At 37.7% G+C, this 14,183-nt stretch overlaps 1 protein-coding gene across 2 annotated transcripts in view; it reads left to right on the forward strand.

Annotated features, from left to right (window-relative positions):
* The window catches only part of CBFB (core-binding factor subunit beta), a 64,470-nt gene that overhangs the window by 5,168 nt on the left and 45,119 nt on the right, over nt 1–14,183 (forward strand). For both annotated transcript variants that reach the window (XM_077831216.1, XM_077831215.1), the window contains exon 3: nt 2,019–2,135. In XM_077831216.1, coding sequence (XP_077687342.1) covers nt 2,019–2,135 — 117 coding nt within the window. The remainder of the gene's footprint in view (nt 1–2,018; nt 2,136–14,183) is intronic.

The raw sequence follows: 14,183 nt of genomic DNA on the forward strand, positions 1-14,183 counted from the left end.
TCTGATGACAATGGCTCTAGTTCTATTCTTATGGTTTACATGTTACGTGAACCTGTTGATGGAGTACATCCTTAAGTTACACTTCTGTCTAGCTTTTTACTACACGTTTTCAAAATGTTTTTCTTTATACGCTTTGTATTCTAAACAGATTAATATACTGGTGCAATATCACCTTGATACTAATGACCGCTGTCGTCAATTTTAATGACTGTCTGTGTTAGCTTAATGGGAATGCTCAAAAACTGCTTATAAGAGAAAGTCAATAGCTAAAACCTAATCACGGGATATTAGTCTCCCTCTGCTTCAAAAATGTCAGGGCAAAGCAGGTTTCATTTTCAATGTGAGAGATATTGATCCTGTGACACTGTTCTACTACAATGACTTATACAAAATGATGCAGAGCGAACTATATTTTAAGTGATAGTGCAGTAGAGTGATTTTTTTATTACCAGTAAATTGCTGAATTCTGTGTTGCTTAGAGCAGTGGTTCTCAAAGCCAGTCTGCTGCTTGTTCAGGGAAAGCCCCTGGTGTGCCGAACCGGTTTGTTTACCTGCTGCGTCTGGAGGTTCGGCCGATCGCGGCTTCCACTGTCCGTGGCTTGCTGCTCCTGGTCAATGGGGGCTGCAGGAAGGGCGGCCAGCACATCCCTCGGCCCACACTGCTTCCCGCAGCCCCCGTTGGCCTGGAGCGGCGAACTGTGGCCAGTGGGAGCCGCGATCGGCCGAACCTGTGGACGCGGCAGGTAAACAATCTGGTCCAGCGCTCCAGGGGCTTTCCCTGAACAAGCGGCAGACCGGCTTTGAGAACCACTGGCTTAGAGGAAACATCTATTTTATGCTCCTCTCAATAAATCATCTCCCTAATTCAGCTTATTTTGAGCTGTATTTTTATGTACTTCTTATGAATAAACTGTTTTCTGGATTAGTATTCTTTTAAATTTAAGTGAATAATGGTAGTCAGTCCAGAAATTTGATTACAAGACATTCTATTTGATATAACTGTATTTTAAGGGTATGTTCTGGTATAAGTGTGTATCCGTGTATGCATATTTACACACTGTACTATAGCATAACTGAAACAGTGAATCAGAATTCTACTTCTACCCACATTGTTTTACCCCTCCCAGCTGTGCAAGTTGGAGCTCTCTTTCCCTGTTTGAATTCCTGTGATATGCATGAGTCTAAACTTCTTATGAATGAAAATGAAACTTTATTTTCAGTTGAAGGTCATGGTTTTCTTGAATACAAGGGTACTCATTTCTGATAAGGTTAAGTTAATGTACCTTCAAGAGTTTTTGAGAGAGCATATAACAGATTTCTTATACATGGAAATCTACTAATCTGGATTTCTCTGAAGTGTTTGTTCACTCACACACTAGCTATGGTGGCAATAAGATTTCACAACTTGACAGTGTAATATTATATAGTATATGGAGGGGTACATTGATGGTGCGTTCGCTCACCTGTCTGTCAGCATGCAAAATAAGGGTAAATAAATATTTTCCTTGCATTTTTGTCTTTAGATCTCAGGTAATATGCCTCCTGGATTTATATATCTGTGAAAAACAGATAGGATTTTTTTGTTCAAAATCTGTGCTCCCAGTAACAAGTCTCTGCAGCTCACTTTCTTCTGAAAGTTCTTCTAACTGGGAAAAATGCTACTTTTTACAACATGTAAGCACTTTTTTAGTAGGTTTTGGTACTGAGTTGTTGGTACGGGATTTCCTGACAGAATTCTGAAATAACAGATTCTAATGTCAGCAAAAACTGATTTGAAAGAAAGTATTGATTCCATGTTGTATTTTATATCCGAAGCAGCCAATGGCAAATGTTGTCAAAATGGAATCAGATGTTTGTAACTTAATACTTAAGAAAAATGATGAGTGCATGTTTTTGACTTTAAGTATTCTCTATGCTGCTTGGCTTAAGACATAAACTGATGTAAAAATAAATGACTGCCTGCATAATTTATGTAATGTCTTGCTCCCTGATCCTGTTTGTATTGATTTTTCTAAAAGGCTTTTGTGGCCACAGGAACCAATCTGTCTCTCCAGTTTTTTCCGGCCAGCTGGCAGGGGGAGCAGCGACAGACACCGACCCGGGAATATGTTGACTTTGAAAGAGAGGCAGGCAAGGTAAGAAGGAAATTGTTGCAATTCAAAGATTTTTGTGTGCAGTGTCAGTGGGCTTTTAATATAAACTGCGTGTTGTTCGAAATTCTTAGTGTTCCACAGTTCAATGCATAGTAGAGTTAGTTATAAAAAATACCAGTGAAAATTAAGATGAAGTCTGCTGAATTTCTCGAAGGATTGTTAAAAATAAATTTAATTGTAACTTGTTTTAAAATACTTTTTATTTTTCTTGGGGAAAGGTATGTGGGGTAATACTTGGTTCTTTCCTTCTATTAACTTTCATTTATTTTGGAGGGCAGAAGCCCACTTCTTCATAATAAAATGCTTAGGAAAAACTGAAATTTGTTAGTTTTTAATATACAGTAGACACACCTTTGGGACTACATTAAAATTACAAACCTTAACTAGCAAGTTATCTTTGAGACTAATGAAAATTTCTCTCTGAGCACATTCCCTTGGCAGGGCTCAGGTTGGCAGTTCATATGAAGTGTAGGAATTGCTTGCTCTTGTTCTTCCACTAGACATTTGTGCTTGACTTTCACCATCGCAAATTATAAAGAATAAATACTACTTTTAAATAAATTGCTGACTCTGCCTGTTTTGCTGTTCTGAAATGGTTGATCCACAGACTAAAATTACTTAATGGCACAGTGGTACTCTATTAGTGTTTTAGGTTATGTCGTTCATCTCAGAAAACTTGTTTGAGAGGTCACTGTGATAAATTTACTGGGGATTTTTTGGGGGGTTTTAAATGTATGGTTTCACTATATAGGAAAAACACTTAAAAACAATGCTTAGTGGATATGTTTCTCTATACTATGTAGGCTATAGGGGCCTGATCCAAAGCCATTGTAGTTAGTGGGACTTTTCCATTGACCATGGGCTTTGGGTCAGACAGTGTATATACTCTTGGACTCCTCCCAGGGCCGGGTAACTTTTCTGTACTTTTTGTTTTCTAATAACTCTCTTTTTAGAAAGATTCTTAAAGGGACTTCCTCAACTTAAAACTCACACTATCTGTTTTCAACCTCCTTTTGTTACAAGTAACTACTAACATTAAAATAACTGAAAGACGAGGAAATACTTCATAAAGTTTTACATAGCCTGTTGGGTTTTCCCACATCAGTATAAATAGGAAAATCCGATTGCAAAAGCACAAAAATTCTCAGAGGACTTACTTGGGGTCAAATATGGTACCTGAAGTTTCTTTTTAACTCATATTTTGAAATTAACTGGAGTTCAAATTGATAGTATCATGTTTGTGTTTTGTAAACCTATTCTACTGTAGTGTGGAAGCCTGCAAAAGTTTTTAAAAAACACATTTTGGGCTGGGAGCAGTTGGGGAAGGCTGGGTACTGGCTTTTGTGGTGAACAAGATGAATTGAGTTTGGCTCTTACTGAAAAATATTGATTCTGGCTCATAATTGAATGAGGAATTTTTTCTTGTAACATAGCAAACTGAAGTCTGTTTTTGCCTATTCCAAAAATAAACAATTTTATTTACTTCCTTGATTTTTTTTTTAACTTTGTTTCCTTGGAATGAATTTTTAAAGTGGTGAATTAAGAATTTAAGAATGGCCATACTAGGTCAGACCAATGGTACTTCTAGCCCAGTTGCCTGTGCCAAATGCTTCAGAGGGAATGCACAGAACAGGTTAATTCATAAAGTGATCCATCCTCTGTTGTCCAGTACCAGTTTCCAGCAGTCAGAGATTTAGGGAGACCCTGAGCATAGCATTGTGACCCTGAACATCTTGGCTAATAGCTATTGATGGACCTATTTGCCATAATCCTATCTAATTTTTTTTTTAACTCAGTTGTACTTCTGGCCTTCACAACGTCCCTGGCAACGAGTTCCACAGGTTGACTGTACATCATATGAGGAAGTACTTTCTTATGGTTTGTTTTAAACCTGCATCCTATTAATTTGTTAGCTTTTTTTTGTGGGGGGTATGACTGCTGCACGTTGAATAGATGTTTTCAGAAGACTATCCACAATGTCTCCAAGATCTTTCTTGAGTAGTAACAGCTAATTTTGTGTGTATTGTTGGGATTATGTTTTCCAGGTGCATTACTTTCCATTTATCAACACTGAATTTCATTTGCTATTTTGTTGCACAGTCACCCAGTTTAGTGAGATCCCTTTGTAACTCTTTACGTTCAGCTTTGGAGTTAATTATCTTGAATAATTTTGTACTGTCTGCAAATTTAGCCACCAGATTTGCAGGAACTTAGTATATGCTACTGCAAAGCCAGATAGAATTGATCTTATCACTATATACTACTTCTTGCTTTTTAGATGTTAGTTTATAGTAAACTTTCAGAATATTTGGATAAATAAGTTGTCTTCCGTATTTTTTCATTTAAGGCAATTTACAAGTAGAAGATCATCCAATAAAACATGAATGGTATTGTACTGTACTTTGAACAAATCATGAATTCCTGAGTGTTACTTAACGTTATTATAAATCACATGTGACATCAAGCTTGTACTATACAGACTTGTTTTAAAGTGAATCTGCTCCCATAGCATGTTGAGAAGAGAAGCAAACAGGGCCGAAGTGCGTTATAAACAGAAAGCACTTGATGGCATTATAGTATTGTAGTTTAGTTGTCTGTCACTTACTCTTTATATAACTTTGTAAGGAGTTTTATTATGATTTATTTATTTATTTATTTTGCACATATTCAACTGTCTCTACGCTCAGATGTGATTTCTGTAGCTCCATGCAACAATTTTTTGTAAGCTTTAACTCTTGAGGCAGTGGCATAATGTGTGTTTGTTCGTCACTGGAGCTGTGCCAGCAAGGCATGTTTTTAATTATATGAATAAAATATAGGCTATTGAGAGAGCTGTCATTTAATTATTATTCTAGGCATAACTCTGGGATCCTGAATGTAGATAAAGTTAAACTTACAAATACTGGAATCTTTTTATTCTAGAATTCTTTACTGTTTCAGAGTGTTTGGTTAACCAACTAATGTCCCAGAAATAGTTTATTCAGAATTTGTAAGTGCATTACTGCCATCTATAAACAGTTTTTGTCCTTAATCATGTAATTTTATTCTCCAGATAAACAGTTTTCTAAGGAAGCTTTTAAAAAACATTCCATAGTTGAGACCAGTTTGTTGTCCAGGGATAATGAATTAGCATCCTGTTCTTTATCCACAGAATAGGAGTGTGACATACAAGGCCTTTTCGAGGATAACAAATTCCTTAATAGTTATTGGGACTCTGGGGGATAGATCTTCGCAGACAGATAAGTGCAGTTTGAGTTATTTTGTACCTACGAGGATATATACATTCTAGAGGCAAATTTTCTAGAGCCTAAAGATCATAAAACAAAATCTTACAACAATCTTCTAAAAATAAAAAGCTCAAAAGAAGTGTAGGAGTTACACAGTGGATCAGACTTGTGGCCCACCTAGTCCAGGGTCCTGTCTGACAGATGTTTCACAGGGAGGTTCAAGAAACCTAGCAGTAGGCAGATGTAAGGTAATCTGCCCACATGAATGTCTCATCCTCATCCCTCTGAGTTAGAGTTCGGTTTAAACATAAGGTTTTATTTCTTTTTGGATTCCCTTTGCTAGCATTAACTATTGTAACTCTGGATATTTTTATCATCTATGTAAAAGTTGAATCTATCTCTGAATATTGCATTGTTTTTGATGTCAACAACATGCCATGGCAGTGTGGCCTGTTTTGTGAGAAAGGATTTCCTTTTATCAATTTTGAATGTTACCTTTTAATTTCATTGAGTGTTCCTTTTGTTTTTCTATTATGAGAAAGAGAAAACAGAAGCCCCTGATATTATTTTAAATACTTTTATTATTGTAAAGTTAAAAATATCCTTCTCTTTTCCATCTCTGTCCATGTGAGGTTTTTCTATGTCCCTAATCATTTTTGTCATGCTTCTCTGAACCTATTCTAATTTTAGAACACTATTTGATGTATGGCAACCAAATATTGCACACAATATTCCAGAGGAAGCTGTGCCACTGAGTTATATAAAACTTTATATTTTTCCCCATATTAATCTCCATTTCATTCCTTATGTAGTTTAACATATTGTTTGCTTTTTTTGATGACAGTTGCACATTGATCAGAGGTCCTCCACACAGCCTGCCTCCAAGATGCCTGTGTCTTTTCTTGAGTTCATATAGTAAATTTAGACCCTTGTAAAGTGTTTGAGTAATTGAAATCTCTTCTTCCATTTTGCATTAATTAGTATTGACATTGTCTGCCATTCACCTAGTTTAGGTCCCTCTGACATTCATCACTCTTCAAATTATGCCGTGTTTGACATCATTAATAAATATATTAAACACTGGACAGAGTATGGCACATTGAGGCACCCTGCTGTTAACCTTTTGCCAAGATGTAAATTGACCATTTATTCCTATTTTGTTTTCTGTGTCTTACCAAGTTTTTCATGCATGACCGTGCCTCTCAGACGATGACTTAGTCCCTCATAAGAAGCTGAAGAAACTTTCTCAAGGTCCCGCTGGAAGTATAAATAAATTGTTAACCAGTTCTGCTTTATCCACTACTTTACTGGCACATTAAACATTCCTAGACATTAACAAGACAGACTTTTCTTTGCTGAAAGCATGCTGGTTGGACTCAGTCATGTCCTGATGTTCACTTTTTAATTACCTTTCCAACCAGTTTACTGAGGTGACGCTTACTGGTCTGTAATTCCCCAGATCGCCCCTTGCACCTTTTTAAAATAGATTTAGAATATTTTTCTATCCTTCAATCCTTTGGTATGGTGGCTTTTTTTAATGGGGTTTCATATTTTTGCTCGCAGCTCAGCTGCTTCATGCTTGAGCTCCTTCAAAACTCTTGGAGGTGTATCATCTGGGCCTGATGACTTATTTCTTTTTAAATGATCAGTCTGTTCCAGCATCTCTTCTTCTGACACCTCAGTCTCTTATAGTACCTCATCTTTATTGCCAAAAAAGGTCAGGTCTGTAGTAGGTATTTCCCTGACATCCTTTGTGGTAAACTGATTAAAAAAATTAGTTAGTTTCTCAGACATGTCCTTATCTTCCTTAACTGTTCTTTAACCTCTGGTAATCCAATGGACCCATCAATTTTTTTTCTGGCTTCCTGCATTTAAATAATTTGTTTTTATACCTATTTGCTCTTAAATCCATTTTTATCCTCCCAGTTTTCCTCTTATGTACGCCTTATGCATAACTCTAATGTTGTCATTGCAGACTGACGCACTTTCAGAACAAAATCTTTAGGTTAGCAACTTTTTTAGCATCTCCATACTTACTGAGATTCATCTTTTCTAGTGGTCTAAACTCGGCCATCCACACTGTAAAGGCAAGATGTCAAATTTCCTAATACCAGCCTCTAGCCTCCTAATATTTGTCAAAGTGAGAATGAAAATAGAATAATTGTATGAGTTAACTTTTATAGTGGGGAGCCAGCTATAAGATTTGAGTGTTGCATGGATTACTATAGTTTCTGAAGTCCTTGCAGCATAGGTTTTGGGGAATATCCAATCTTTGGGTTTTTTCTGATTCTCCTTTGTTCACGCTTTGGCCTCTGTTTACTAGACTAAATTGTTGCAGTTGTGTGGTTTCATATTTTTTTCAATGCGAGAGAGAAGTAAAAGCTTCATCTCCTTAAAGATTTGATTGAGTCTAGCTCTTTGTGAAATTCAGGTAAAAGAATTCCTCCACCTTTTTAAAAGGAATTGTGCAAACCTATGAGTTATCTAGACACTTACTACTAAAAATCTTGGTAACTTAAAATGATTTTTCTGTAATTTATTGGAATGCATCTTAAGTTATTTTATCATTCCGATTGAGTATTGGAATACACGAGTAGCTGTGATAATTATTGGGCCTTAGAACTGGATTGATTTTCCAGATAAGCTTTAATTGGTATATGTTCATTTATTTTGGTTGGGATTTGTAAAGGAGCCTAGGAGACTTAGGCACTCAATTTCCAGTGACTGTCAATGGAAACTGGATGCCTAACTGTTTGGCTGCTTCAAAAATCTTCCTTTTCATGTTCTTTGATGGTAAAAGCTATTGAATATTAGCAAAGCTGGTAGCAAAGGGATGCCACTGATGTGGAGAGTAAAAGGATTACCTCTGATGAGGATATACCGTTTTAAAGGAAAGAACTCTAAGGCTTCATCTCTGCTTGTAGCTGTAGCACTTCAGTATAGACACTCACTACAGCGACAGGGAGGGGTTTATCACATTACTGTAGTTCAGAGGTGGGCAAACTATGGCCCGCAGGCCACATCTGGCCCCTGGGACTGTCCTGCGCGGCCCCTTAGCACCTGGCTGGGGAGCCTACCCCCTGGCCCCTCCCCTGCAGCCACACCGTTGCATGGGCAGCGCTCTGGGTGGCGGGGCTGCACGCTTGTGCTGGGAGGCGCGGCAGCGTGTCTGGCTCCGGCGGGGCTGCCAGACATGCTGCTGTGAGTGGCATGGTAAGGGGGTGGGGAGCGGGGGGGGTTCTGATATGGGGCAGAGGGTCCCAGGAGGCAGTCAGGGGACAGGGGGTGATTGAATGGGGCTGAGGTTCAGGGAGTGGGGGCGCTCAGGGGACAGGGAACAGGGGGCAGTTGGATAGGGCACAGGTTTGGGGGCGGACAGGGGATGGGGAACGGGGGGGCTTAGATAAGGGGTGGCGTCCCAGGGGGTAATTAGGGGCCTGGGTCCCAGGAGGGGGCGGTAAGAGGACAAGGGGTGGGGGCGGGGTTGGGTGGGTGGAGAGGTCTGAGGGGGGCAGTTGGGGTGGGAAGTGGGAGGGGTTGGATAGGGGGCAGGGGCCAGGCTGTTTGGGGACGCACAGCCTTCCCTACCCAGCGCTCCATACAGTTTCGCACCCCGATGTGGCCCTCGTGCCAAAAAGTTTGCCTACCACTGCTGTAGTTGATCCACCTCCCTGAGAGACAGTAGCTAGGTTGATGGAAGAATTCTTTCACCAATCTAGCGTTGTCTATGGTGGAGTTTAGGTCAGCATAGCTGCATCAATTGGGTGTGGATTTATTTTTTCCAGTGTAGCCCAGCCCTTAGTAAATAAAGATCTCTTGCATGATATAAGCAATTAAATGCTTAGTAGATATTCAGCTAAAAAGTCAAGCAGGTTGGCTTATTGGCCTACCACAACATACTTTGTGCCTGACATATAGGAACAAAATAACTTTTCTCGTACTGAGGGTTATTATACCAACCACAGGTGTTTGCCAATGTAAGGATTATCATATCTCCTGTTTACTGGTTATTATATTTTCAGATGTTTGGGCTAAAAGTAGAATATCCATACATCTCCTCTGCTTCGCAAAGATCCAGGCTTGTAGAGAAGATAAGAGTAGACAAGAAAACTAGGATTTCCAGTTGCTTTGGCTGATCTTAAAGGCACAGGTATCAGACAATACCACAGATTATGTACAGGCCGGTTCTTTGCTTCCTTTATGGAAGAATCAGGATAAACATTTTGTCCTATTCTCAATCTATCTTCAACTTGTCTGGAACTCAAGACCCAATTATTAAGTGCATTTAGTTTAAACAGGTTTTTGAGGTAGTGTAGTTTGTGTCAGTTTATTTTAACGTCAAGAATTGAGTGGTTGGTGAGGAGGTCAGGAAGTGGTAACTTTTTAAGAAATCAATCCACCCAAAAAAATTGTTAATGGTGTCTGACTTTTGGGAAATTCTCCTCAGACCATCTCTTGTCTGTACAAAACTGAAATTAATCTAATTTATTATTCTGACTAGAGTAAATTTTTCAGGAATTTGAGGTATAAAAAGCTTTATAATACCTCAAAACAACTACTTTGTTGATTTACTAAAGAAAATTTCTAGTCATCGTTGGGAATGTTCCTCATTAGAAGCTGATTGTCTTCTGTGCAGAATAAGCAAGATACTGTAAAATGTTATTGGGTGATGAAAGCTAAGTAGCTACAAAAAGTACAAAAGACAAAAATTGAATAACTTCCTTTAGTTTGTCTTAATACCATACTATTTACTGAATAAATATTCATACATTAGATTCTTAACAGCACTGTGTGTACCATATGTGCTTAATTTCCTTCAGAAAGTTCCTTATTTAACCAGGTATTCAACAGTATATAAGATTTGGAAGTGGGGTAAAATAGTACAACAATTATAAGCAAAACGGGCAATTTTTAACTGTCTGTCTCTCTCTTTTCAGCATAAACTATAACATTTACATTGATTTGTTTCTGTGGCGTATGTGAAACAATTTTCAGTTTCTCTCACATTTTCTAGGGAAGTTTTACAAATGACACAATCGCCATAATTGGTACTCTTGTTGGGTGTCTCAGCAGAAAAGCCAAGGATTTGAATGGATATGAAGGCTATAGACCACACCTCCCCCCCCAAAAAATAGAAATGTTTGAAGCATGTTTACAGGGAGGTTTGAATAAATCTTTTGCCCATCTCCTTGAGAAGCCTGGGCTTTCCATATATATGACAATTTTAGTTAACAAAGGTTAACAAAAATAATGGTATTTCATTGTATTTATTACAGTGGCTCTCAACCTTTCTTGATCTGCAAACCACAAAAGCTTAAAAAAAAACAAAAATAAATTGTCCCATGACCTGATTTGTGAAAAATTAATTGCAATTTGTCAAAATGAATGTAATAAAATTTAAATAAACCAAAATGAATGGATTGAGAGAGAAAAATAACTAATACATGCAATCTAAAAGTTGAACTTGTTTTTCCAGCCATCAGTTTTTCTGTGCTGTTTTGTAGGAATGGATAGGTAAGGGTTCTCTCCTCTTCCTGTCTGCTTTCCTGGTGGAACTGGCTGCATGGTCTATTATAGTATTGCTTCGTGCTCTCCAGAACCGAGTTGTACGTGGGAAGAAGAAGGGGGGGTTAAAAGTTGCTGAGGGATTGGATGATAGTTAAAGGGGCAGAAGAAGTGAGTTGCTTTCCTTGCCCCTATTCGGTCCTAGTAGCATCCATAGTTGCTGCTTTTCTTTACATTAGGTGCTTTCTAATGGATGCACTCTTGCTATGTGTTTCTGAGTTCACTTCACCAATTCAGAAATGGTAGTCTAACAGACTAACAATATGTAATAGCTCGCCTTTAAACCTTGGTGCTCCATGTTCTTGGTGGGAAAAAAAACACACTGCACCAGTTTTGCGATAACTCCTGTTTCACTTACATCAGTTATTCTTCGTCTCTTGTTTATCCCTTTTGTTATATCTTTTTGCTGTTTTGTGAGCTGCCTGCCTTATCTCTTCCCCCCCCCCACTCCCCACCCTTGAGAGCAAATGCTATCTATCATAATGCCATCCTAGTCAATTTTATTACTAGTAGCCAAAGCACTGCAGTTCCTGAGTACTACCTTATTCCAGAATAGTGCAGAACACTGATTATTCCTCCCTAGTCTGCTGCCCAGATGTGTGGCAGAATTCCAGTTGGCAAGCATGGTGGTCTTGCCATGTATAAATGCTTTAAGGGGAGCGCTGTAATTTATTTGTAAATTTAATTTCCCCCTTCCCCCCACCGCCCCCGCTACTATTTAGGTTACATTTTACCATGTATTGTGTCTACATTTAGATTAGAGGAAGCCCTTTTTGTAGTTTTTAATTGTAATTCAGTATTCTCACACCATCTCAGAATATTGAAAATAAATTTCCTCACCGATTTTTTGCAATTTTCCATCTGGAAAGCATATAATGTGTCTAAACATGGGAGAAAACAGCACAATTTTAGTTGTGTGAGTATGGTTTGTTAGTGAAATGTATGCATAGTTATAGTTAGACTTGGAAATATTGGATTTTTATCCGTAAATGTTGATTTCACCGTACACTTAGAAACCAACAAAAATATTTCCATTGATGATCAGAATTTACAGATAGGCAAAGTAAGAAAAATACAGTGTGAGAACTTAATGCAGTTTGGTTTAAGGATATTTACTTAGATTGTGAAGTTGATAGTTCGCATTTTAGCGGTGATAAAACTTTTAAGCTTTTGAATCTCACCATCCGTCATTGACACCCCCCCCTAATTTTCTGAGAAAAATTTAAATAGATAAAATAAACATGAATATGAAATTATATAAAATAAAATTATATAATTGAAATTATATAAAATAAAAATCAAATTCTGCCAAGCCTAGTTTTAATAGAAGTGTAGAAGCATTTTTCTTTTTAATATTGCATCAGAATGACAGCATTGTTCTTTTAAAAACATATTGTATTGCGCCTCATTAAAATTAAAGAATTGCAGTTTTTCAAAAACTGCCATTTGCGTAGTAGAGAGGGTAAGGTTTAAGTTTAAAAGCCTTTGCAGGGTTTGGTCAAGTATAATGTATGCCCCATGCCCAGTCCAACAGTTCAGAATTTTTGATTATGGGAATTACTCTAGGTTTGCATGTTGGTACCTGTATTCCAGAATGCTACTGTATCAGGTTTTATCTCTCAGAAAATAATTATGGGGAAGTAACTATCTCTCATTTAAGAATACAGTTTCGGTACAATTAAATTTTAGTTTTTCTCCACTGACTTCTAAACACAGCACTGATAATTTTTCATCAAGGAATAAAACCTGTAGTACTGGAAAATTTTATTAATCATGTCTGTTCTGTTACTGTTAGCAGTTCTCTTCAGACCAACTGTGTAGTTCATTAAAACTGCTAATTAGCTTGTTTATTGTAATCAAACATTTAACAATCCTGGAAAAGGTATCATGTTTACATAGTCACTGTAGTAGCAAAAGATACAGTTGCTAATAATATGACTCTCACTTTTCTAAAAGCTACATTAAAAAATTCTATGCAATTCACTGTAGCAGGAAAAGTGTTTTTCTGTTTCCTTACGTCTCAGAAACCCAAACTCATAAGAACACGAGCAACCATACTGGGTCGGACCAAAGGTCCATCTAACCCAGTATCCTGTCTTCGGACAGTGGCCAATGCCAGGTGCCCCAGAGGGAATGAGCAGAACAGGCAGTCATTAAGTGATCCATCCCCTGTCGCTCATTCCCAGCTTCTAGCAAACAGTGGCCAGGGACACCATCCCTGCCCATCCTGGCTAATAGCCATCGATGGACCTATGCTCCATAAACTCATTTTGTTCGTTTCTGAACCCTATTACAGTCTCAAAACTTAAATGTATCCGTGACTTATTTTGGCAATACGGAAAGCAATAGAAAGTTGTCTGTCATAGTTTTGAACTTCGAAGCAAGTGTTTTTCTAGCTGGAGCTGACAAATTGTGTTAGTAAAAATGAATGGCACTCCATTAATATTGAGATGCGTAAATAATTTTTAAAAATAATGTCCTGAAAAATGATTTTTTTTGTTTGTAATTAAAGCAGGCACCATTTAAACGTTGCTAAGCTGCTTAATGACAATCCATCAGCTTTTGCTATGGAACATGCTTTTGGAAGATGCTCTAGGATTTGGAATAAATATCCCGTTTCCAAGACTTTGTTACTCTGAATCTGAATCCATATTTTTATATTGAGTGGCTATACTGAGGGAATGCTACTATTTGTTTTCCCAATAATTCTTCCAAAATTGGAGAGCTAAAATATAGATGTAGTCAGTGTTGGCATTCTTGGATAGAAATTATTGCAGCATTTTTCGATATTCATTTTAGCATCAGAATGTTCTGAAGAGTTAGCATTTTGAGCGTGATTATCAAAAGTAGTTCAGTATTCATTTAAATGGACAGCTATGAATCTATTCATTTGTGTGCGAAAAGACTCCCATTACACACCTTAAAACTACTGAAAATGAGTACTGTTCTCCCTCCTTGTTCTTGAGTGTTGAATATGGCAGGTGATAGACTCATTGCTGAAGTTAAAACTAAATGACACACTTTTCTGAGAATGTAGAGGGTGGAGTTGATTCACCGTGTATCATTCCTGGAAACCATTTGTTTCTTAATTTAGCTGTAACAAGTTCCAAGGTACAAAAACAGAATGAGCAAAGGATACTTTGCTCTGTGGTGGGAGAGGGAAAACTCACTGGAGTTTATAAATGTTAAATAACACTTTGACTTGCTTAGATTATAAAGAGCTGTCTAAATAATTTAC

The sequence above is a fragment of the Eretmochelys imbricata genome, chromosome 12 (genome assembly GCF_965152235.1).
Source record: "Eretmochelys imbricata isolate rEreImb1 chromosome 12, rEreImb1.hap1, whole genome shotgun sequence".
NCBI lineage: Eukaryota > Metazoa > Chordata > Testudines > Cheloniidae > Eretmochelys > Eretmochelys imbricata.